The 21,962-nt window shown below is 41.0% G+C and overlaps 1 protein-coding gene across 4 annotated transcripts in view; it reads right to left on the reverse strand.

The window, feature by feature from the left end:
• The window catches only part of col2a1b (collagen, type II, alpha 1b), a 53,089-nt gene continuing 31,127 nt past the window's right edge, over window positions 1-21,962 (reverse strand). For all 4 annotated transcript variants that reach the window (XM_071544554.1, XM_071544553.1, XM_071544551.1 and 1 more), the window contains 26 exons: window positions 21,330-21,383; window positions 20,798-20,851; window positions 20,278-20,331; window positions 19,377-19,421; window positions 19,177-19,275; window positions 17,338-17,445; window positions 17,136-17,189; window positions 16,890-16,943; window positions 16,478-16,531; window positions 15,943-15,996; window positions 13,828-13,935; window positions 13,122-13,175; window positions 12,862-12,915; window positions 11,935-12,096; window positions 10,358-10,465; window positions 8,511-8,618; window positions 8,095-8,148; window positions 7,525-7,632; window positions 6,588-6,641; window positions 5,831-5,938; window positions 5,553-5,606; window positions 5,175-5,282; window positions 3,871-4,159; window positions 3,392-3,579; window positions 2,711-2,953; window positions 1-2,446 (listed from right to left, as the gene is read on the reverse strand). In XM_071544554.1, the coding sequence (XP_071400655.1) occupies window positions 2,300-2,446; window positions 2,711-2,953; window positions 3,392-3,579; window positions 3,871-4,159; window positions 5,175-5,282; window positions 5,553-5,606; window positions 5,831-5,938; window positions 6,588-6,641; window positions 7,525-7,632; window positions 8,095-8,148; window positions 8,511-8,618; window positions 10,358-10,465; window positions 11,935-12,096; window positions 12,862-12,915; window positions 13,122-13,175; window positions 13,828-13,935; window positions 15,943-15,996; window positions 16,478-16,531; window positions 16,890-16,943; window positions 17,136-17,189; window positions 17,338-17,445; window positions 19,177-19,275; window positions 19,377-19,421; window positions 20,278-20,331; window positions 20,798-20,851; window positions 21,330-21,383 (2,577 nt within the window). In that variant the 3' untranslated portion in view covers window positions 1-2,299. The remainder of the gene's footprint in view (window positions 2,447-2,710; window positions 2,954-3,391; window positions 3,580-3,870; window positions 4,160-5,174; window positions 5,283-5,552; window positions 5,607-5,830; window positions 5,939-6,587; window positions 6,642-7,524; window positions 7,633-8,094; window positions 8,149-8,510; window positions 8,619-10,357; window positions 10,466-11,934; window positions 12,097-12,861; window positions 12,916-13,121; window positions 13,176-13,827; window positions 13,936-15,942; window positions 15,997-16,477; window positions 16,532-16,889; window positions 16,944-17,135; window positions 17,190-17,337; window positions 17,446-19,176; window positions 19,276-19,376; window positions 19,422-20,277; window positions 20,332-20,797; window positions 20,852-21,329; window positions 21,384-21,962) is intronic.

Genomic DNA, 21,962 nt, shown 5'->3' on the forward strand with positions numbered 1-21,962 from the left:
TTTGTATAGAATTTTTTATTGGTGATGTATTTCTGTCCCGGTGATTTGTTTTCTCTCCTGTTTGTATGCCAATAATTATTCAAACAAGGATTACATCATAGATTTGGAAACCAATACATTAAATAATAAATGAACTATCAAAAAGTGATTTCAGGAAAAAAAACGACAAAATATATAAAAAATAAAACAAACATGGCTCTGTTTTGTTCATAGAAATGCTTCTACCTTTTATTGCTAAGGTGAAAGGTCAGGCAAGAAAATGAAAATGAATAGGAGAAAAGAAGTACAGGATGACAATATAAATTCACAGAATGTGCTGATCATGGTTGGCAGTGTTTCCCATTTCTACTCTACCATGCATTAAAAGCAATGGAAATAATTGAAAAACTATTTTACATATACAAAAAAAGTACATGATATGAACTTTTACCACCTCCTTCTCCAACTTTTTGCTTGTTTTTGCTATCACCAACAAACAAAAGAAAAACAAAATGGCCCGGCTATCATCCATCTCTCCACTGCCTTTCCTTGAGCGCTCTAAGCCGTTTCTCCCCCTGGAAAAATATCTGGCCACCACCACAAAAACACATAATGGAAATAGGGCACAGCAATAAGGTTAAGTATGACTTCTTTCAAGAATTTTGCACTGACAGAAAAAAGGGAAAACATTAGGGGAGAGTAAAAACCGTTGCCCCAGATATTTCTTGCAAATGTGGGGGAGAAATAACTTGGGGTAAACAAAACAGAAAATAAATCAAATAAAAAGCGACTTCAGTCTGTTACTTGGTTTTGTCTTTTATTTCCAATTTACATTAATTAAAACGTAACAAAAACAAGTCATGATCATAATAATAATAATAATGCTATTATTATTAATAATAATACTATTATTAATAATAAAAAATATACACAACCTCACACATATGCACCCTCTGCACTGGCCGACGGTGACTCCCTTCTCTCTAAGGGAGCAGTGGATTGAGTAGTGATGTAGAACTGGAGCAATCACGTAAGCTATGCCCCAAATCTCTTCAATTATGTGTGTGTGCCAAGGCAGAGGGCACGTCCTGTGTGAGGGGACAGCTAGGGACTGATGGGAGGAAGTCGAGAGGGATGGGGTCAAAGGTCATAGCAAAGGGGGCAGCAGAGACCGGGCTTTCATGACCAGGCTTCTCACAATACGGGTCACATTGATATTTTGCCTGATATTTGGGTTTGTAAACTCAGATTCAGGGGTAAAAGGCCTTATTTTGCTTCGTGCTTTTTTTTTTAGTGTGAGGTAGCTTTAAAATATCAAAACAAAAAAAAAAAATAAAACTAAAAAGAAAATTAAATTCAGGATTCAGTCCAAATTGGACATGTCTTGATTAAAAAAATTCATCATGGACATGTTTGTTTATGTATGGGGGCTGAAGCAGGAGGGTGGGGCAAGGCAGGGAACGCTGGACAAGGACATTTATCACACTGAAATACAAAATCCCAGGGTGAAATGTACTCTCTGAGAAACTGTATATATATGTATACACACATATACATATATATACATATATACAAGTCACTACATATCAGTATCTGGTTGTTTAAAAAATACAGACTGTTTTACAACAATAGCACCATTGATTTTATTATAATACACAGTAACTTTCTGATACACTGTGGTGGTAGAAATAGGAGCACCTGCACTTTCGAACGTAGCTAGATTTTTGGTTTCAACAAGATATGTATGTTTTAGTGGATATGGTAAGGGAGTGGGGGTGGGGGGTGGGGGGTGGGGAAGAGGAGGAAGTAAGAGAGGATGTTGGAGGATAAGGGTCTTTTTTAATATGTGTAAGTGGGCTTTTTTACTTAGCAACACACTCAGTCCTAACATACCTGGGACCCAAACCTAAACAATAAATAAATAACACCAACACATTTTTCCTCACTCTCGTTCCCTGGCATGTTCCCTCACTCTCCTCGTACTTCCTCCTTCTTGTTCGTGGGGGGGGGTCGCTGTTCACCCAGGGGGGGTGGGGGCTCTGCGGGATGCTGGGTGTCCATAAGGGGCGATTTAATTGGAGGCAATGCTGGATGAATCACAGATGACAGTTGCTGGTGCCATTCAGTGCAGATATCCTACGGAGTACGACTTGGAAAAGCACTTTTTACTTAGAAAAAAAGTCCCATTTTAAAAAAAGTGTCTTGATCTTTCTTTTTCTCTCTTTCTCTCTTCCTTTATTTGAAGTGTGTTCTTCTCTCATCTTTTTGTTGTTTTTTTAATTTCCACTTCTTTCTTTCTCTTTTTCGATTCCCTCACTCTTTACAAGAAGCAGACTGCTCCTACATCGACTCCAAACTCCTGGTCTGCTCCACCAATATCCATGGGGGCAATGTCCACAATGGGCAGACGGGAGGTCTTCTGCGATCTGTATTCAATCACTGTCTTGCCCCACTGTCCTGTGTGTTTCTGTGGAGAGGGAAAAATTGCAACAATTTTTAGATGACCTTTGACACCTCTAGACCGCCAGAGAATGAGATTGGTTTGGTGAGTGTGCGAGAGACGGCGCTTGAGTGTCTCTCATTTGTGCATAAGCGAGGGAAACCGAAACAAAACACTGCGTGAATTTGTTTCCTTTCATAGTGTATTGTGTACCAGTGTGAGTATGTCCTTCTCTTTGTGTACTGCTTGTCTGTTCCATTATATTATGTACCGATGCGTGTGAGTACTCACCGTGCAGCCGTCCTCCATCACGCTGTAGGTGAAGCGGCTGTTGCCCTCGGCTCTGATCTCCACGTCGTTGGAGCCCTGCAGCAGCACGGCCTTCTTCAGGTTGCCCGTCGAGGCGTCCATGTAGGCCACGCTGTTCTTACAGTGGTAGGTGAGGTTCTGGGAAGCCTCAGTGGACAGCAGTCTCAGGAAAGTCATCTGGATGGCGGCAGTGTTGGGCGCCAGGCTGTCATCGCCGTAGCTGAACTGCATGGGGCCGCCGGTGAGGGGGGAAGAGGGGAAAGTGAGAATAACAGTGTTATGATGGCTGTTACAATCATTTTGATCATAGAAACTGTCATGATCATGTCTCATATTTATGCTTAAATGCTCATACTGAGACTAAGATTGATTGATTACACTAATAACAGCACTGGAGGGAATATCTCAGCTTAAAGAGTAACTAAACCCCAAAGTGGTGAAATCTGATTATTGGCTGATCTTTGGTGCCAGCTGATGTCACCTTCTATAGAGAACAACAGGTGGTGACATCACCTGGCACTAAAGACCAGCCAATAGCAGATGGCCAGTTCAGTACCCTACTTTTCACCATCAGATGTCAGGCTTAACCAAAGATTTGGCTTTGGGGTTTAGTTACTCTTTAACTGATTGCATAGCAGACTGGAAATCATGTTAACGACTCACGTGGAATCCTCCGTTCATTGTCTCTCCGAACCAGACGTGTTTGCGGTCCTTGCTCTTGCTGGACCACCAGTTCTTGCGAGGAATGCTGGAAGGCTTAGGGGAAACGCAGGACTCGCCGGTCTCCATGTTGCAGAAGACCTTGATGGCGTCAATGGTGCAGCCCTGGTTAGGATCGATCCAGTACTCTCCTACAGGCAGAGGGAAAGAGGGAGGACCACAATGTAAAGACAACGTAAAAATAATTGACAATCTTTGGAAATTTATCTTAGAATTCTGTCATGTTATGCTGATATTTGAAAAAATGGACTCTGAATCATCCACATCCAAACGCCCCCACACTACACACACTATACTTAACCCAAATCCAGACTTTACCAAACTTGAACTGCCAACATATACTGTAACTTCAACAACACATAACTGAATGTCTATTTTATTGTCTCACCCCAATTTGACCAATTCCTCTCCCTGTCACTCACCGCTCTTCCAGTCAGGATGGCAGAGCTTCAGGTCTCTGCAGGTGCGAGCGGGATTCTTCTTGGATCCCTCGGGGCTGCGGATGTTCTCGATCTGGTTGTTAAGGGACTTGAGCGTGGCGTCTACCTCAGCGTCATGCTGGCGGAGGTTTCCGGAGGCCTGGTCAGCCCTCATGTAACGCAGGGGATCAGGGGACTTCTCAGGCTGAGACAGGCCAGCGAAGGCAGACATGTCGATGCCAGGGCCAGGAGGACCAGGAGGACCGGGGGGTCCGGGGTTTCCTGGGGGACCCTGAGAGGAAAAGAGGAATGGGGGAGAAAGAAGGAAGGGTTATACCTGGCTCTCCCTTTCTTGTGTAGTCATCACTCAATGGTGGAATGACCTTTCTGCTCCAAAGGAAAAGACAAATCCCCCCCCATCTTCTGTCACAGATGTAGAAAACTCGTTCAAAACTCACACTAATTGCTCTCAAAAATATTCTATCTCTCTCTCTCCTTAGCTGTAATTATTTTTTATTATCCTAGCACTTCACTCTTAGATGATCATTCTATGGTCACAGGAATATTGTGAGGGGTTCTACCGCCCCGACCCTTTGTAATTTTGGTGATCTAACAACTGATGCTAATTCTACCGTTGTACTACAACAGTAGTACTGCACTCATTGTGAGTCACTCGGGATAAGAGCATCAGATAGATATATATAAATGTAAATGCGTGTTACAGAAGAATTTTCCATCGTCACTTAGGATATGATTCAGATGGTTATAAGTATGCTGCAGCATGTGCGGTCAATTTTGCGCAACCATAGAATATTCCTTTACAACTCAAACAGAGAGCGAGAGAAAAAATGAAAGAGGGTTATATCGGCTGCATTACTGCAAAGTGAATCAGGAGTGTGGATCGCCACGTTACATCATATGGGACACATTTTCATCTACTGCATTACACTTTTCAAGGCGCTCACTCCATATCCAACACTGGCATGATTTAGCAAAGGGAATCATAATGCGATATAATGCGGTGTGAATTTTGCACAGTCAAAAGCTATTCCTGTTTGAATCAGAATACACAATATGTATTTATTCCACCTGTGAAGGCACTTTGTATTCGTGAATACATAATTTGCAATGTGCATGTAACGTACGTGTTATGCATAACTCATGGTTGCAATTGAGTGTTAAAAGGCAGAAAAAATTAATGTGATTCAGGTAGGTCTCAAGTGAGAGAGCCCATTTACCGGCTAAGGAGTATTTTTTAGCCTCTTATAATTTCTGCGTTAGAAGATCAATGTGACAGCGGGACTCACAGAGGGACCAGTCTCTCCAGAGCGACCACGAGGTCCAGGGGGTCCGATGGGTCCTGGCAGACCGTTGGAACCGTCCTTTCCAGCGGGGCCAACAGGTCCAGGTGGTCCCTATATACACAGATGGAGAAAAGCTGTCAATATCAAGCTCTAAAGACCTTGCATGTGAAAAAAAACCGAATTTGATTCAATTACTGGAAAGGAATATGCATTAATGCATATTGTAATGTAATATTCATGAGATTTCTCACAGCACAAATGCCGACTGAGGATCATTTGTCAGATCGCATGACCACGTAAACTTAATTTTATCTTAAGAGGCAAACAGTTCTCAGATCAGCACTCTTATTCTTTGAGTATTTTATAAATATTTGTACTCACTCTTGCTCCAGAAGGTCCAGAAGGTCCAGTGGCACCCTGGTCTCCAGCTTGACCCTTGAAGAGGAGAAAAGATAATGATGATGATGATAAATATAGAAACACGGTAGTTGAATACTATACTCTCCTACAGCTACAGTGAGGAACTGAATGTCAGAGGGACAATGACAAGGCAAAAATCAAAGGCCAAAGCAAGGATCAATTCAACGATCCTGTATGATATCCTTTGCTTGGAACAGAGCTAGGATACAGATATGTTTACATTCAGTGTGGATACTTACGGGAGGTCCAGGCAGACCCTGCAGACCGGTGAAGCCTCTGTGTCCCTTCTGTCCTCTCTCGCCACCCTCTCCAGCCTCACCCTTGTCTCCACGGGGTCCTTGGGGTCCCTGAGAAGGAGTGCACAACAGCCTTGTCAGGGAAAACTAACTAAGTATAAATAGGGCATGAAACTTTTTTGTCAACTGGCCGCAGTGGCTCGTGGATTCAGAATTTCCCCCGTCAATTTATTATATTCGCGTTGTAGTGTTTGCCTGTTGACTAGTGTTATTACCTCCGCCAAGGAGGTTATGTTTTCGGTGCCGTTTGTTTGTTTTACTGTTTGTTTGCCTGTTAGCAGGATTACAGAAAAACTACTGGCCCAATTTTCATGAAACATTGTGGAAGGGTGTAGCATGGGCCAAGGAAGAACCCATTAAATTTTGGAGCGGATCCGGATCCGACTCACGAACAAGCAATAATAGCATAAACCTGCACTCTCCGAGTGCCCTTCTAGTTTTCAAGTCTTAATTCTGCTTTGAATTATAAGAATAATACTTTTACAAATTGAGTTATGTGGTCTGGATAATTAGGATATATCTGTGAAACCTTGGGTAAAATTTTGCAATGGAAACATCAATTCTGTGTTAATTTGCTTTGGCCAGAGAGAATGCAAAACTTTTGTGTGTGTGTGTTTGCTTGAATATATATGTGTGTGCTGTATGTGTGTGTGTGTGTGTGTGTGTGTGTGTGTGTGTTAATATTCAAAAATATACATACAGCCATTCCTCTAGCTCCAGCGGGTCCTGAAGGTCCAGCAGGCCCTTGGGCTCCCTAAGAAAGAAAAATGAAACAAAGTTCTGAGTTTACAGTAGAAATATAGTGCTGGAAAGGTTTCCTGGAGCATTGCTTTGAAAAGATGCATTTAAGATATAAATGTTGCTATATTTATGGGTGGAATGCTGTCATCTACTGACAGTTTTCCTTTTTAAAAAATTATTTTAGTTTGTTTTTTTCCGTGTTGCCCTCAGCCAAGCACCTACATGCTGATGTGCGTACATATCACTCTTGTCTCAATAAATAATCATTTACTCATAATCTGCCTGCCCCCTTGTCTCTATTTCTGTCTTTGAATTATACAGTGTGTTCAACAAGATGGATTCATATGGTGCTGTCATCTTCCTGTCTTACTCGATCTGTGCTGCTGTAGCTTAAGAACAGGGTCCGACTTTCCAAAAGCATCTTGGTAACTCTGAAAGCCGACTGTGTCCATTGACTTACAATGGAATACAGACAACTTAAACACTAAGGAGCATTTAGAGACACCGAGCCAATTTGAGCTGATAAAGTTAGTAAAATAGAAGACATTAATAAAGCTCTGCTGAAATGTAAGCAGTCAATAAATGAGAGATATTTTTGTTCATCTATCAATATGGCACCATGGTCATCGAGGCAAAGAAACACTTGAGACACCCTCCTATCCTATCCCCGCTATGAACATTTTGTTATAGTTCACAGCACTTTATAAAATAAGTCACTTTATACAAATCATGTCTGTTCTTTACTAAGCAGTATCTAATTAACTTCCCACCTTACATTTTCACACAACTTCCACCTCATAAGAAAGAGCAAGACATCCTCACCATGAATGCTCTGTGGAACAGTACCTTTTTTTTTGTTTTTTTTCAATTTTGATTTCAGTTAAGTTAGTACTCACAGCCTCTCCTCTGTCTCCCTGTTTGCCGGTGGGACCAACTGGGCCAGGAGCACCGGGAGCGCCTGGAGCACCAGGAGCGCCAGCAGGACCGGTGTTACCGCGGTCACCCTGAAGCACAGAGAGCACAACACAGGCAGAGTCAGTCATGGCAAAGGAGGTTACAAATATAGACATTACTGTCCACAGTCTACGCTGTATTTGGAAATAATGTTGACATAAAACAAAATTTCCTCTATATACACATATGATCAAAGATGTTTAATGAAGACATTGTTAAAATTAGATTTTGTTTGAGTGGTTGCATTTAAAGTTATTGCATTTTCAAAAATACACGCTTTTTTTACAGGCAGTTTATGACTAACTCAGGTAAACACATCTCAATTGGACTTGGTGTTGATTGACTCCCCTCACTAAAGAATCATTGAAATAATAATAATAATAGTAATATACAGTAATATCCTACGGCACACAAGACTAAAATAAGACATCAGTGCACAACAGATACGGTCAGTCACTTTGACCTAGTATAATATCTCTGCTAGATGCTAATTCTGATGAAGTTGATCTCACCTTGATTCCAGTGGCACCATCTCTACCAGGGGGGCCATCAGATCCAGCGTTGCCCTGTCAGATGACAAAACAATATTGCGTGTTAAGTAGCTTCTACTTCCTCTAAGTGAGCTGTTTTTCAGAATACTGATCCATTGCATAATTAACCCTAGTCCAATTTTGACACAAATAAATAAGCGTATAATAAGGCGTACACGTAATGTACTGATAACATACCCACAATTTGTCAGAGGACTTTTTCTAGGGGTCCATACATGACAAAAGTAGCAGTATATTTCAATCAACTTCCCCAGGCTGAGACCAAAATTTACTTAATCTTATTCTTGGGATAACAACAGTTATGAGCCACTGGACTAGATATAAGGTGACAGAGTTGCATCAAAAACAGCCATGCTGTGTGTGGGCCATTCCCTGACCTCTCTGCCAGGCTCTCCAGCAGGTCCAGTAAGTCCAGGGGGTCCAACAGGTCCGGGGGGTCCGCGGTCTCCGCCGCCGCCAGGAGCTCCCTGCTTACCAGGCTCACCCTGAGGAGAGGACAGGACGATGGTTAGAGGGTGAGCAACAGGGATTTTACTACACTCAAACTCAAAGTAATAATTTGCAAGACACATCATGAATTAACTTGACACAAAAACACAATTCATTAATTGATCCACCCACTAACTTCATTCACACTCCATATTATGTGAGTGTATTTGCTGCCATTGTGTTGTTGTCATGGGTTTACCACTGAGCTAAGGTAAGTCTGGCTTCAGAACACAGATGAAAATACATGCTACTGCGTGTGAAGCTATTTTTCCTACATTTCAAAGAGTCATGAAACAGTGAGAAGAGGTTGGCTCTACTGTAAACTGATCTTGGTTCAACTGTCAGGTTTTCTTTCGATAGTGTTTTATGTTAAAATTCTGATGGAGTAAGTGGATAATATATTCAGCACATGAATGAATTTGGCATCCCTTCTTATGTATCTGTGGTCTGTGATTATACATTCAGTCTAACATCCAAATGAATTGTAAATGTTTATGCTGTGGGACGACAGCTAGCATTAGTCCAGCATATTGGTTTTCCGATATATCAGGCCAATATTGGCCATTCAATTAAAAATAAAAAATATTTCCCACTGCTGATATGATGGAGGTGAGGATATGCTTTTACTCAACCAGCTTTAGGTGTAGCAGTCTGAAAATATCTGCAGTAAAATCTGCCTAACCCTGCCTTAAAGAGCTGCTTACCTGATGTACGAATTTCATTAGCGTGAGTTTTATAGGAGAGTTTTAGTGTCTCATGATGTAAATGTGTTTCAGAGGCTTTTCCATCTTGAAAAGAATAAAATTTGGGGAAAACACTGGATCATTGAAATTTTGAGGATTTTTTTTTTTGTTTAAATATCTTGGCATGAAAATGGTCAAATATAATATAGAACATCAGCACAAAATATTGGTCAGCAGCTTCAGTGCATAAAAATTGGTACTGGTATTCGCCTTCAAAACCCATATCAGTCAAACCCTAAACACAGTTGCTACCTTCAAAGAGATCGACTTGTAGAAACCTCTTCTCTACAGAAGCTCATAGATATCCTCAGATTAACAGAACTTCATCATTAAAAGTATATTCTCTGCTTGAAGCATTCCTGAGTGGGTTTTGTCTCACCCCCACTTTCTTTCCCTCTCTTTCATGTGCATTGATAAATAATTAATGGTGCGGACGCGCCTCCTGAGATGCTGTAAGTAGGGAACATGGCTCATGTCATATATCAAATAGTATGAGATGTTGTTAGTCAGGGGAGCTTCTTGTCTCATGTCATATATCAAAAAGCGTCGGTTCACCAGGAGACGAGTCCTGGTTCATGTGAGATTTTGATTATGATTCTTGTCCAATTAGGACACTTCAGTAGACACAGAAGCTGTCTGCGGGTTGTCTACCATTCCTAATATTGAGGTACAAAACAGTCAGTGTTGTGATCTTAAGGCAGATTTATGAATATTTATGTAGTTAACAGCCAGTTTATTTTATTGAAGGATACAGAACAGTATGTCACTTGCAATAGCAAAAGAGAAATATCCCTTGTCAAGACCATGACTCATTGGCAGCGATGTTGTCATCAACGCTAACAGACAATCTAACTAAGGTTTAGTGTAAGAAATGTCTCATAATTAAACCAAAAAGAACGTTTATACATACGACTCATACAACTTAACTTAGAACCATTTTGGAACATTTGATAGATTGTATAATTTCATAAGGTGATCATTAGGGTACTTACAGATGGTCCAGGCAGACCGGGGAAACCTCTTTCACCACGCTGTCCAGGCAGACCCACAATACCACGCTGGCCGGCCAGACCCTGAGGACCTGAGGGACCATCGGGACCCTGAGAGGGAAGAGCAGGGAGGAGAGAACAACAGGAGGGAAAGGGATAATTGTATAGTTAAGGTATCAATAGTTAAGAAGTAAACATTTAATTTTTTTCTATCATATATCCTTCTGCTAGGGATGGGACGATACGCTTATCTCGTGATACGATTCGATACGCGATATGGGGTTCACGATTCGATACAACCACGACATGATGTAATAAATAAAAGTTCAGTGACAACAAAGTATGACTGTGAAGAATTATGTTTATTCCTGAGCCACAAATCTTTCTAGCAATGGCATTGGCTTGCTAGAATGTAAACAACAATTTAAAAATGTCCCTACAAAGTGCAGATAATATAATCTGGATGGAGAGCTTGTGAAATTGTGATGGTCAAGCCGTCTCATTTGTGATTATTACAGCAGAATAAAATGTAGCTAATATTGCAATTCATTTGTCTGACCCACGATACATATTGTCACATTCTGTCCCATCCCTACCTTTGCCTACAGAATTCTGTAATATTGTGTTATGGTGTGTGGTTTTCATGTTGTTGTGTTATAACAAGATTTATCTCTGTTCTGCTCTACTCCTGCAAAGATCGCTGGCTTTCTTCTGCCCCACACCCTCCTCCTGTGACTTTATAACCCTCAAATGCAGCAGCTCAGATCAACATCAACTCCCACCGCCTCTCTCTCGTCTCCCTGGTCTACTTGAGCCACACGACCACAGTCCACTCTGCCACGTCCTGCTGTGCAACAGTGAAAGCTCCCTTAACCTTTCAGATGTGTTTACTATAAATACCTGACTCGATGTGATTCCTCAGAGATACAATTCGGTCTGACAAAGGCTATGATGTGTTGATTTGTGGCTCAAGATTTCATATGAATAATCTATAGATGGGAAGGATCTTGACACAGCTGGTATCTTTATGTTTGAGGATACAATCAACTCTGATATGTTATTATATTGTCAGGGCTTGTGATGTGTTTATGTTGGATGTATATGTAATGTTGAGTGCAGGCAAGATAAAAGCCTGAGGTCCTGTCATCAGGCTGCCTGTCACTGGGTTTCTGCCGGCCTGTGATATGTCTTGGTCTGCTATTATAGTCAGTGATGGACACTGACAGCTCTGTGTATTAATGGAGAACGCGCTAGGCTGCTGTCCATTACTGATGAAATTGCCTCTTTGGGCTGACAGAGCTACATAAAAGTCGATTGAAAAGTAGAAAGCAAACTCATCAAAGTATTTTCTTTTCACCGTAATGCCTGTGTTCACCTGTGGTCATCTTCACGGTGTGCAAGGAGACGTGCGGTCAAGAGAGACAGAGAGAGAGAGTGTGTGTGTGTGTGTGTGTGTGTGTGTGAGTGGCTATATGTGTGGGTGGTGGTGGTGCCAGTGGAGGAGTCGAGTGATATTTCCGTGTCTTAAGGTAAGAAGACGCTACAGAGCTTGTAGAGACCCAGGAGCATTATGAACTTACAGGGGGACCGTCCTCTCCAGCATCTCCCTTCTCTCCTGAGGCACCAGCAGGACCGCGGAGCCCAGCGTCACCCTGTCTGCCGGGGGGACCGCCGTCTCCCCTCACACCCTTGGGTCCGTCTTTACCAGGAGGGCCGGCGGGACCAGATGGTCCAGGATTGCCCTATAGGACACGTAAGGAGGGTGAAACGATTAGTACGTTTGGATATGAATACTATGAAATGCACTCACACATGCACACCACACAAAGTGTTCACAGATATTGGGATTATTGAAACAGCAGCAGGTCTTGGAGTGTGCAGATAGATAATCCATATCTATTTAGTAACCATGCATGCTTAGATTCGTTTTACCATAACGTTTTACTACATTTTAGCACCGCAGAAAGGCAGGAATCACTCACAGCATTGCTTAACCATTCATTACAAATAGAGATGGCAATACAGTTTGACTTGGCGTTGGTTCTACTCTCGGTGATGCTCCCTGCTGCAGCAATACAGCATAGCAGATGATAAATATGATGCAGGGAGTAATGCAAATAATGCCCCATGGGAACTAATTTAGAAATAAAGACCCTCCAGGATGCATACAATCAGAGCAGAACAACAGCAGGTGCAGGCTGGGTGGAGGATGCAGCAGCAGTAATAGCAGCAAAATACACATCTGCGTACAGAGTGAATGTGAGTGTGAAGGCCTTTGAATAGACCGCCAAGTCACTGCAGTGAGATGTGATGCAATAAGTATGGCAGCAGTCAGCTGACACAGCAAAGCATGACTTAGAGTGTCCTGCCAGAGCTAGATCATTATCAAATAACACACTGTAATGGTTGTGTGTGGGTGCTGAGGCAATGAGACTAACTACTCTTCAGCATGGTTATTCAGGTGAGGTTGGAGTTGTTGGGTGTAGTTGGCAGGAGACTGAACTTACATTGGGACCAGGAGGTCCGACTCTGCCAGCAGCACCAGGGAAACCAGTAGCACCCTGACAGAGAAAGGAGAGGTTAAGGTGGGCAAAACAAAACAGGATAACAGTCTGAAACAAATGTGGTTTCGCCATCTAGGAAAAGTATAAAATGACTGCAAAATCACATAACGTTTTCAATGGTTTATGATTGAAGTAGTAAAATCTAACAGAGGCAGTCTCATCGCTGAAGATCGTATATTCAAAAAGTTAAGGTCAACACTTACAGGAGGTCCCTGAGCACCACGAGCACCTTTAGGTCCAGAAACACCCGTAGGACCCTGAAATAGAAAACACACCTTACTGTCTGGTATTGGTGAGAGGTTTTATGACAGAAGATTAAAACGTCTCTAAAACACTTTCAGCAACCTTGAAATTATATTGGATTCCATTTGGCTCAGTGGGAGGTGTGCCTCAGACATGTTTTATTCTGCTTGAAAACCACAATCAAGGACAAAAAGAGACCAATTTTCTCCCTGACACAGTAGCTGTTACCTGCTCAGCAGCCACACTGTGCCGGTCCAAGTCGTTCTTACTTACAATACACAGTTCCAGCCACTGTGATGAGTTGTTAACTAAAGCTCAATGGCTGATTTCCCCACTGTTCAGAGCTTAATTTAGATATTTGTTTATTTAATTTTAGGGATTTGCTGGATTTTTATTGGATATCTTTCTATCTTCTTTCTTTCTTTGTTGTTTTTCTTCTCATCATAAAGGCTGACTGTCAATTGATTTTACAACGGTCTCCATCTTGCTGTTGTAAAAGATCTCTGACAATGACAAAAAATATTGATGTTGGACTATGAATATCCAGGGTTTTGGGTATAAGTATAAATAATTATTGAAAGTCTTGGGCTTGGGCAACCCCAGAAAAATTTCATCTCTGTTTGGTTTCAGTTTAGGCAGTGTCAAAAAGCCTGGAGTGACACCTACTGCGGGTCCGGGGGCACCAGATGGTCCCTGGGGTCCAGGGGCGCCAGCGTCACCCTTCTGTCCACCTTCTCCCTGCTCTCCCTTGGCTCCAGGCTGACCATCAGCACCCTGAAGGAATAAACACAAACAACTATGAAATATGGCAGTGATAGACACACAACAACAAAACGTAGTTCAGAGGGATACGGCAGGTTTATGAAGAATTGTGAATAAGTGATTTGTTCAAAATTGAAGATGCTAAGGTAAATTGTTGTTTCCCCAAAATATATATGGCTAAAAGAGAGAATACATGTATAAATTCATGCTAATAAGGTAGATGTTGTACCCTTTAACCCCCATCAAATCAGCTCAACAGACACGCTACAACCATCAAGCTGTACTCATCTATATTAAATATAGATTTTATATATAAATATATATTTCTATATTTAAACTCTCATGTATAATAGAATATGGGACTTTTAGGGTGACCACAAGTCTTATCTGTAAGGACTCTTCTTTGAAGCCGATGCTAAAAGCAGTATGTGACTTTTTTTCTGTCATAGAAGACTTGATTATGATTGCTTAAACAGGAATAAAAAAAAAGATAAAAGTGTGTACTTGGATTTCGAAAGATTAAATAAAAACTGCTGCTGTTTTAAAAATACCAGTTCTATTATAGCATTTGTGATGATTAGGTGTTATGAGATTAATTACATGGATAGTTTAGTCTAGTTTTATGACATGTTACAGTCTGTGAACTGTGAGCCAAAAATGATTTAGACACCTCGAATACTTATTCATCCTGACATTAATTCAATAATTAATCATATCGCAAGCTTGGAAAGAAAAAACACTTTCATGATAAATAGCAGTGGCCCATTTTTACAAAACAGCTACTGAAAAATCTTTTAATAAACATCCGTTTGGGAGGATGCAGCCTATCAAAAACATTTATTTGATGTCATCCGTGAGTCTTTGGTAGGAACAAAATGGATGACACTGAGTGGCACAAAAAGACTTCAAAATGGCTAAATATCTAATGTCTCTCCACCCCTGAGTTCGACAGTGCAATACACTGAGGAAACAAGGCATTTGTCAAGATCAAAAAATGATTCACTGAGGCCTCAGACAGAGGTACTATAAAGGTAATTGGATATCAAAGTCTTTCCAGATACTAGTTGTAGAAGGAGGATCTGAAATAACGTGTTGTAAGACGAGCTGTGTCAGAGTTCAGCTCATGTCTTGTGATAAGGAAACATGTATAAACTAAAGCTGGAGTCTCATTCTCTAAATAGGTAAACTTTCATATCCTAGTTTTTCACCTAGAGAACAGTAAATGCAGTAGAATATTGTGCTGATGGTAGCCACATTTTAACTACTGCTTTATTTGATTAACCTGTTTACTGTTATATTATATAGCACATTAGTCTTATTATCATTGTCAAGAAGGTATTTGTTTTTGTATATCTACTGTGCTACAGTTCTATAATAAAATATTATATCTTTCTAATGCAAAATATTGGGGGGAGTAACTTATTTCTGTACTTATTACTTTACTAAGTAACTTAGTAATATGGCCGACTACTTTTTAAAAAAGTGTTTTATTAGATAATTGTTAGTTATTTTCTATTTCTGTATTCTACATTTCTATATTCTACTTCTATATTATAGATTCATATTAAATATACAGTATATCCATCTTTTTCTGAGTGTTATGTACACAGATTTTAAAAGCCAAGCTGTTTATCAAATTCATGCTGTAACTAATTTTCTGTTCTTGTAAAATGATATGATCAAAGAAAGATGGCAGCTTTGATGGATGACAAAATACCTTGTTTGTAAGAATCATTAGTGAAAATGATTCAAATTCAATTTACTCCATATAACGTAATTGAGTATAATCTAAAACCATCTAGTAAGTCTACAAAGAGAACTACAATATGTCTTACTATTTTGATTAAAATTGTATTTTTTTTTTCAGATAACTCCCTAAACCCTGCTACTAGCAGATCTCCTGACATTTACTGTAGAAATACACAGCATGGCCTTGGCTCGATGTTCTTCAGACTTTTGCAGCATGACAGAAAACTGGTAGAACAGTTTTTTTCTGTCATATTTGGTCTTGTTACTTACTGGGGGTCCGGCAAATCCAGCAGGTCCAGGAGGTCCAGTCTCACCCCTGTCACCCTGAAAGAGGAAGGAAGAGAGGAGACAGTGAGGTCAGAGGTCAGTTTAGGCTGGAGCTGCACAGCCTCAACTCTAACACAGCCAACTGAAAGTGATGCCAGTGGCTCATTTGTTCATCAATGAAGATCTTTGTTCCAAAACACACATCTGCCATTTTAAAATTGTGATGTCTAATCTTACAAAATGATCACTGGCACTAAAGCAAAACTCACTACTGAGTATTGTTGAAGTTGTTGGCTCTCTGATGGACTTTCCCCTTCAAATGAACATGAGGGGTGGTGGAGAGGTAAATCATTGGTTTTTCTCAGGTTTTTCTCATAATCTGAACTCACAAGGGGAATGGGGATCCCATTTTATCCCCTAAAATCAACCTCTGGAAATCTTTCATTGTTCTCTGTGACTGTCTTTGAATGCACCATCTTAGGAATAACTAAATAGCTCAGTGTGAAATATCGTTGGTTGAAGGGTGAGTGACACTTACAGGAGCGCCACGGGTTCCAGCAGCACCAGGAGGACCGGAAGGACCAGATTCACCCTAGAGGAAGACAAAGAAGCTTTAGCCACACACATCCAGCTATGAACGATCGGTTCAGATACATAGTTAGTGGCAGTTATGGCCGATAAACCCCAATCAACAATGAGATGCAACAGATGCAGAAATCATACAAACTGGGAGAGAAAATTCTACAAATTGGGACAGTGGGCTAATCTAAGTCTTTTTTGCTGCTGACTCATCTAACAGATTTCACTTTGGAAGATGAACGTGAGGCAAAAGAAACAATCATAGCTTTGGCTTCCATGTTTTAACAATGTCAAAACAAAAGCACCAGCTAAAAAGAACACTTTTAGTCCACTGTGCCAATGTCAATTATGAAAAAGGATAAAATGTTCACCTTCTCGCCGTTGGGACCAGAAGGACCATTAGGACCAATGGGACCAGTGAGACCCTATGACAGGAAACAAGTGAAAGATTTTAGTGCTGAAATTCTCCATGAGCTATTGAATACCGCCACATGTAAAAAACAAGGATATGAACTGCTGACATTTCTGATGTGTGAATGAGGGGAACTCAGCCCAAATGAATATTCAACATTGACTATCAGCGGTCATGAAAAACAAAACGGATGACGATCACTCACTCTGGCACCGTCTTTGCCGGGAGCACCCTCAGGTCCCTTCTCTCCATTGTCACCCTAAAGGGGAAAAAACAGATACAAAGACAGTTTACCTGCCTGGGGGAAATGAAACAATTCTAATCACATCAGAACAAGTAGAAGTCAATTCTACCAATTAAACATTTAAGTATTCTGTCATTGAGGCTTTGATGCGGTCATGGCTTACTCTGTCTCCTTTGGGTCCGGGGATGCCTGAGGCTCCACGCTCTCCTGGCATACCCTGCAGGCCGGGGGGACCTTGGGCTCCGCCGGTGCCGGCAGGTCCAATGGCTCCCTATTATGGAGAGGAAATAAATGGAGGGAGGGTAATGGAGAGAGAGAGAGAAAGACAGACAGTGAGAGAGCAGGAGGGGTAGACAGAGAGAGAAAAGGTACTTTAGGTCTCTGTGTGTAAGCACTTGCTACAGATATGATGAGGAGCCACATTATTACTGATGTACCGCAGGGTTTTATATTGCAACAACACACTTCTTATCTCCGCCTAACGCTTTTCTCAGTGTGTTTTGTTGTCTTCAGAAAATGTCTTCTGTCAGATTGCTTAAGCTGAGGTTTAATGTATCTATATTTACTTATGATTCAACATCATGGAAATGTTGTTGTCGCAGCGTGAGAAGACATCCAATCAGTCCACAAAAGAAACCCCCGCACACCCTTTTTTCTGTGTTAGAGGATATCAGATGAATGAAAGAATGAAAGAAAGGGGCTGCATGCTGTGAAGACGTTTACAACATTCAAAGCCCTAATCCTGATTTTATGACCATGTAAATTGTGTCCTACAGTGATTCACACTGATTGTTCACTTGTTGGCAGAAAATAAGCAACGACTCATGTTTGGCTTTTGTGTGATGTTTGTCTTTACATCAACAAATCAGTAAAAAAAACATTGAGACAGGAAAAAAAAGTCTCCAATCTTGTTTTCCTTTTGGTGGCGGGGCTACCTTCTGTTATCATAACAACATCTCGAATCAGAGCAGAACATCTAAGCAAAGGAAATGGAAGCAAATACGCGCTTTTTCTTTTGATTTTATAAGTCGCTCCACCAGGCCCGCTGCCGGTCCAAAGTTGGCAGGCAACTGTTATCAGCACCGCTTTCTGTTTCAGCCTCAGACAGGAGATCAAACACGCAAACACCAACTCTGCTGCCTATCTCCCACCATTAAGCTGTAACTGCAAACCTCACACAGCCTTTCTGCTTGGCCAATACCTTCAAACTGTGTTTTATCAGTTTTAAGATAGCGGATATATAGTTTGTCTGTTGTAGCAGACTTGCTACAACAACTTGCTTCTCCCTCCAAATCTTGTTTGTTCATCCCTCCATCCCTCATCACCCTCATATCAGGTCTATGATCCCATCCTCTATCTTTCCCCTCATGTCTGACCTTCAGGAAAACCTTTGAACTGGGATTAAAATCTGACCAGACAATAAATAAAAAAAATAGGGATTCAACCTGCTCTGTGTTCTTCCTCTACACATCATAACAAAGTTTGTTTGACTTTTTAAAGGTTGGATTACCTTATGGTTGTGACAAATTACTGAGAGGGCTGCCATTTGTTGACAGCAGTTACACAAGTGACTGTGTATCTTAATTGAAAATATAGTCACTTCATAGGAAAGGTTAGCTTAATTGAAAATATAGTCACTTCATAAGAAAGGTCTGTGGGGACAAATGTCTTTGAAGGACATTTGGCAGCTTTATTGTTTCAAATTACAAGGTGTTGATTCCTGAACACAGACAGCTGTGATGTAAGCTGCTCTCTAAGCCCAAATGCCAACCATTCATTCAAAAGAACATCTTGATTTTCCTGTCACAATGTACATGATTTCAAACTACTGCCACTATATTAATCAGGAAAATGTGACATATAACCCAGTAGCATTGACTGCAAGAGTTTCAACTAATAGTGATCCTTGGTATGGTAATCACATGGTTTTCTATTTAAATGATACCCTGCATACTCTAAAATCCACTTTCATCTAGACTCTCCTCATATTAGGCCAACTCACCTTGGGTCCGTCGGTTCCAGGAGTTCCAGGCAGACCACGGGGTCCCTGCAGACCCTGAGGGCCAGCGCCTCCTCTCTCTCCAGGGAAACCACGCTCACCCTGCACAGACACACATCCAGGAGTGGGACGGACAATCAGCGGTATGTTTCACAATCAGTCAACCAATCAGATGTAAAGTTAAATGAGCATAATCGACTTACTCTGGGTCCAGTAGCACCAGCAGATCCAGCCTCTCCAGGAACACCCTTGAAGGAGAGAAAGAGAGAAAAGATATGAGGTTGTCATACAAGTGGACGGGATCAGCGAATGAGAAGTCATGTCATGCATCCTTTGTAAAAAGAAATGAATGTTACAATGCTGAATTATACCTGTTTTTGTTTGTTTTGTTTTTACCATGTTGATGTACAGCAGTTCGGTATCGAAGTCAAATTTCACATCTCATCTTATCTTATCTTATCTTATCTTATCTTATGAACTGCAATATAGAGGTTAGATATAGATAGGGATATGACAGTGGGCCAGCTAACTCAAAAGTAATCAGTGAGAGTAAACCATTTAGGGGATGGTTGTTCTAATAACATCTCAGTATTATATAAGATGTTAAGAAAACATGGACCGGGTTTAACAACATCATCTTCACAGTAAGTTAATCTTTTTCTATTGGCAGTGGGACAAAGATGATCTGAATGGTAAGATGATTGTGGGAATAAATACTGCCAATTTAATGGTAAGATGCTTTTATGAAACAGCATTGCAGGTAGGCTCAATGTTCCATGTTTCATTCATGTGGGGACAAAAAGGCTTCAAGGTCCTGTACCACTAAACAGGTGGAGCAGGGCACTAACATTGCCAGGGTTAGGAGTGAGATAACAGCAGGGTTAGATACTGTAAGGTAATTTGGATAGTAGCATCCGCCAAACAGCAAATGTACAGCTTCCTTTTGGACTAAGTCTCTTCCTAGTGTCAAACCCATGAGCTCTGTCCCTGCCATCATGATAGATGACTTACAGATGGAGATAATTCAAAAGACAAATGATAGTAGTTCCTCTAAGTCAGTTTATGTGACTTCATCAACTCCATTTCATCAAAAGGTGCACCCACCTGGTCTCCGGGCTTGCCTCCCTCACCAGGGGGGCCAGGAGGTCCGGGCAGACCCTGTGTACAAAGACAGAAACAAAGACATGAACAAAAACAAATACAGAAACAAAACATATGATGAATGATGTTAAAAAAATGTATGTTATTTTACAGAATAGATGCATAGCAATAAAAAACAAAAAGAAAAAAGCAAAACATCGGGATATCCCTGGACAAACAAAGTAACATGCATAATAGAGGGATTTTCAATCAGATCAGTCAGTTTGTATTTTCAATCAGATCAGTCAGCTCCGTCAGTTTGATTTTAATTCACACTGTAGCTGCTGTTTGCACAGCTCAGTGGGATGTCAGACAGAAACCGAGTGACTGATGTATTTGTCAAAGTGATAGATGGAGAAAGCCCTTGCAGGTGGGGATACAGTTAGCGCTGCACTTACAGACACCATTGGAGTTACAGCTGTACTCAGTTGCATTTACACTTACAGATGCAGGGAAAGGTAGAAGTGCGAGCGGACAGACTCACCTGGAAACCTGAAGGACCAGGCTGTCCTTGCTCTCCTCTCTCTCCAGCAGGGCCCTGTGGAGTTTAAAGGTGAACAAAGACAATCAGCTACTGTCACAAACTAAATGTCAGGAACGTCACATATGACTTTCATGTAACAGATGATGATTTGTTCTTGTGCTGATACATGTACTTGAACAAGAACAACGAAAACTTATGTTTTCTCGAACAGGTCAGCAAAAACTGTTCTCATTATATTGGGAAACAGACATTATAGTATAAAGATGTGAAAGTAGTAATAGAATTTTTACATCTTTCATTGCATTTTTATATTAAATACATTATTAACTTCAGACTGAACATCTGTGAGTCAGTGATGCTCGCTACAATGGCCAGACTTTTGTGTCAAGGACTTTTTTCCAGACATACAGTAGCTATCGACGAGGCAGCCTGGGAAATGAAGATACTGCAGGTTGCTTCTGAGAGCAAATTGAGGGGGGATAAGATCAGTGTTGAAGCTATGGAGTGGGATGAGTGAGATAGAGATACATACAGCAGGGCCGGGGGGTCCAGCAGCGCCGGTCTCTCCGTCCTTACCAGGCAGACCCTGAGGAGGGGAAGGGAGAGAGAGGGAGAGGGAGGGGAGGAGGGAGCAGGAATGGAGGACAAATAGAAAGATATCAACAGTTAGGCCATAGGCGATGCTATCCACTAGATAAAGATCTGATAGCTATAATTAAGCCTTTCAACGTGCTTCTCATGTGGAGATTGAGCCACCGATATGACAGTGAATCAATGGTTGGGGAAAGAAGCCGTGCAAAACAAAACACCCTGTGTAACGTTGACAAACCAATGTTTATTTTGGTTATCTGATTAATAATTTGGACCTTTCATAATCACGAACATCTAGATTCTGAAAGCATGGTCTACGGTATTTTAGCATGATTGTAATTACCTGGTAGCTTGCACGTTTTCTATACTGTATATTATGTAGCAGTCATCTAATTTCTGTTTATTACCTGCTTAAAAATGTAAAACCATCAAGTTATCTTTTATATAAATATGGAAGTTTAGAAATCAATGAGTGCTTAATGAGATCTTCAGCATAGTCAATCACAGGTAGGCTGACTTAAAAGTGTTATGAAATGGAAACATGTTTGTATGTGATATCAGTCAAATGCTTTTT

The sequence above is a fragment of the Centroberyx affinis genome, unplaced genomic scaffold (assembly GCF_046629955.1).
Source record: "Centroberyx affinis isolate AG114_WGS23_722 - 3 ecotype Tasmania unplaced genomic scaffold, CSIRO-AGI_Caff_v1 ptg004599l_1, whole genome shotgun sequence".
NCBI classification, from domain to species: Eukaryota; Metazoa; Chordata; class Actinopteri; order Beryciformes; family Berycidae; genus Centroberyx; species Centroberyx affinis.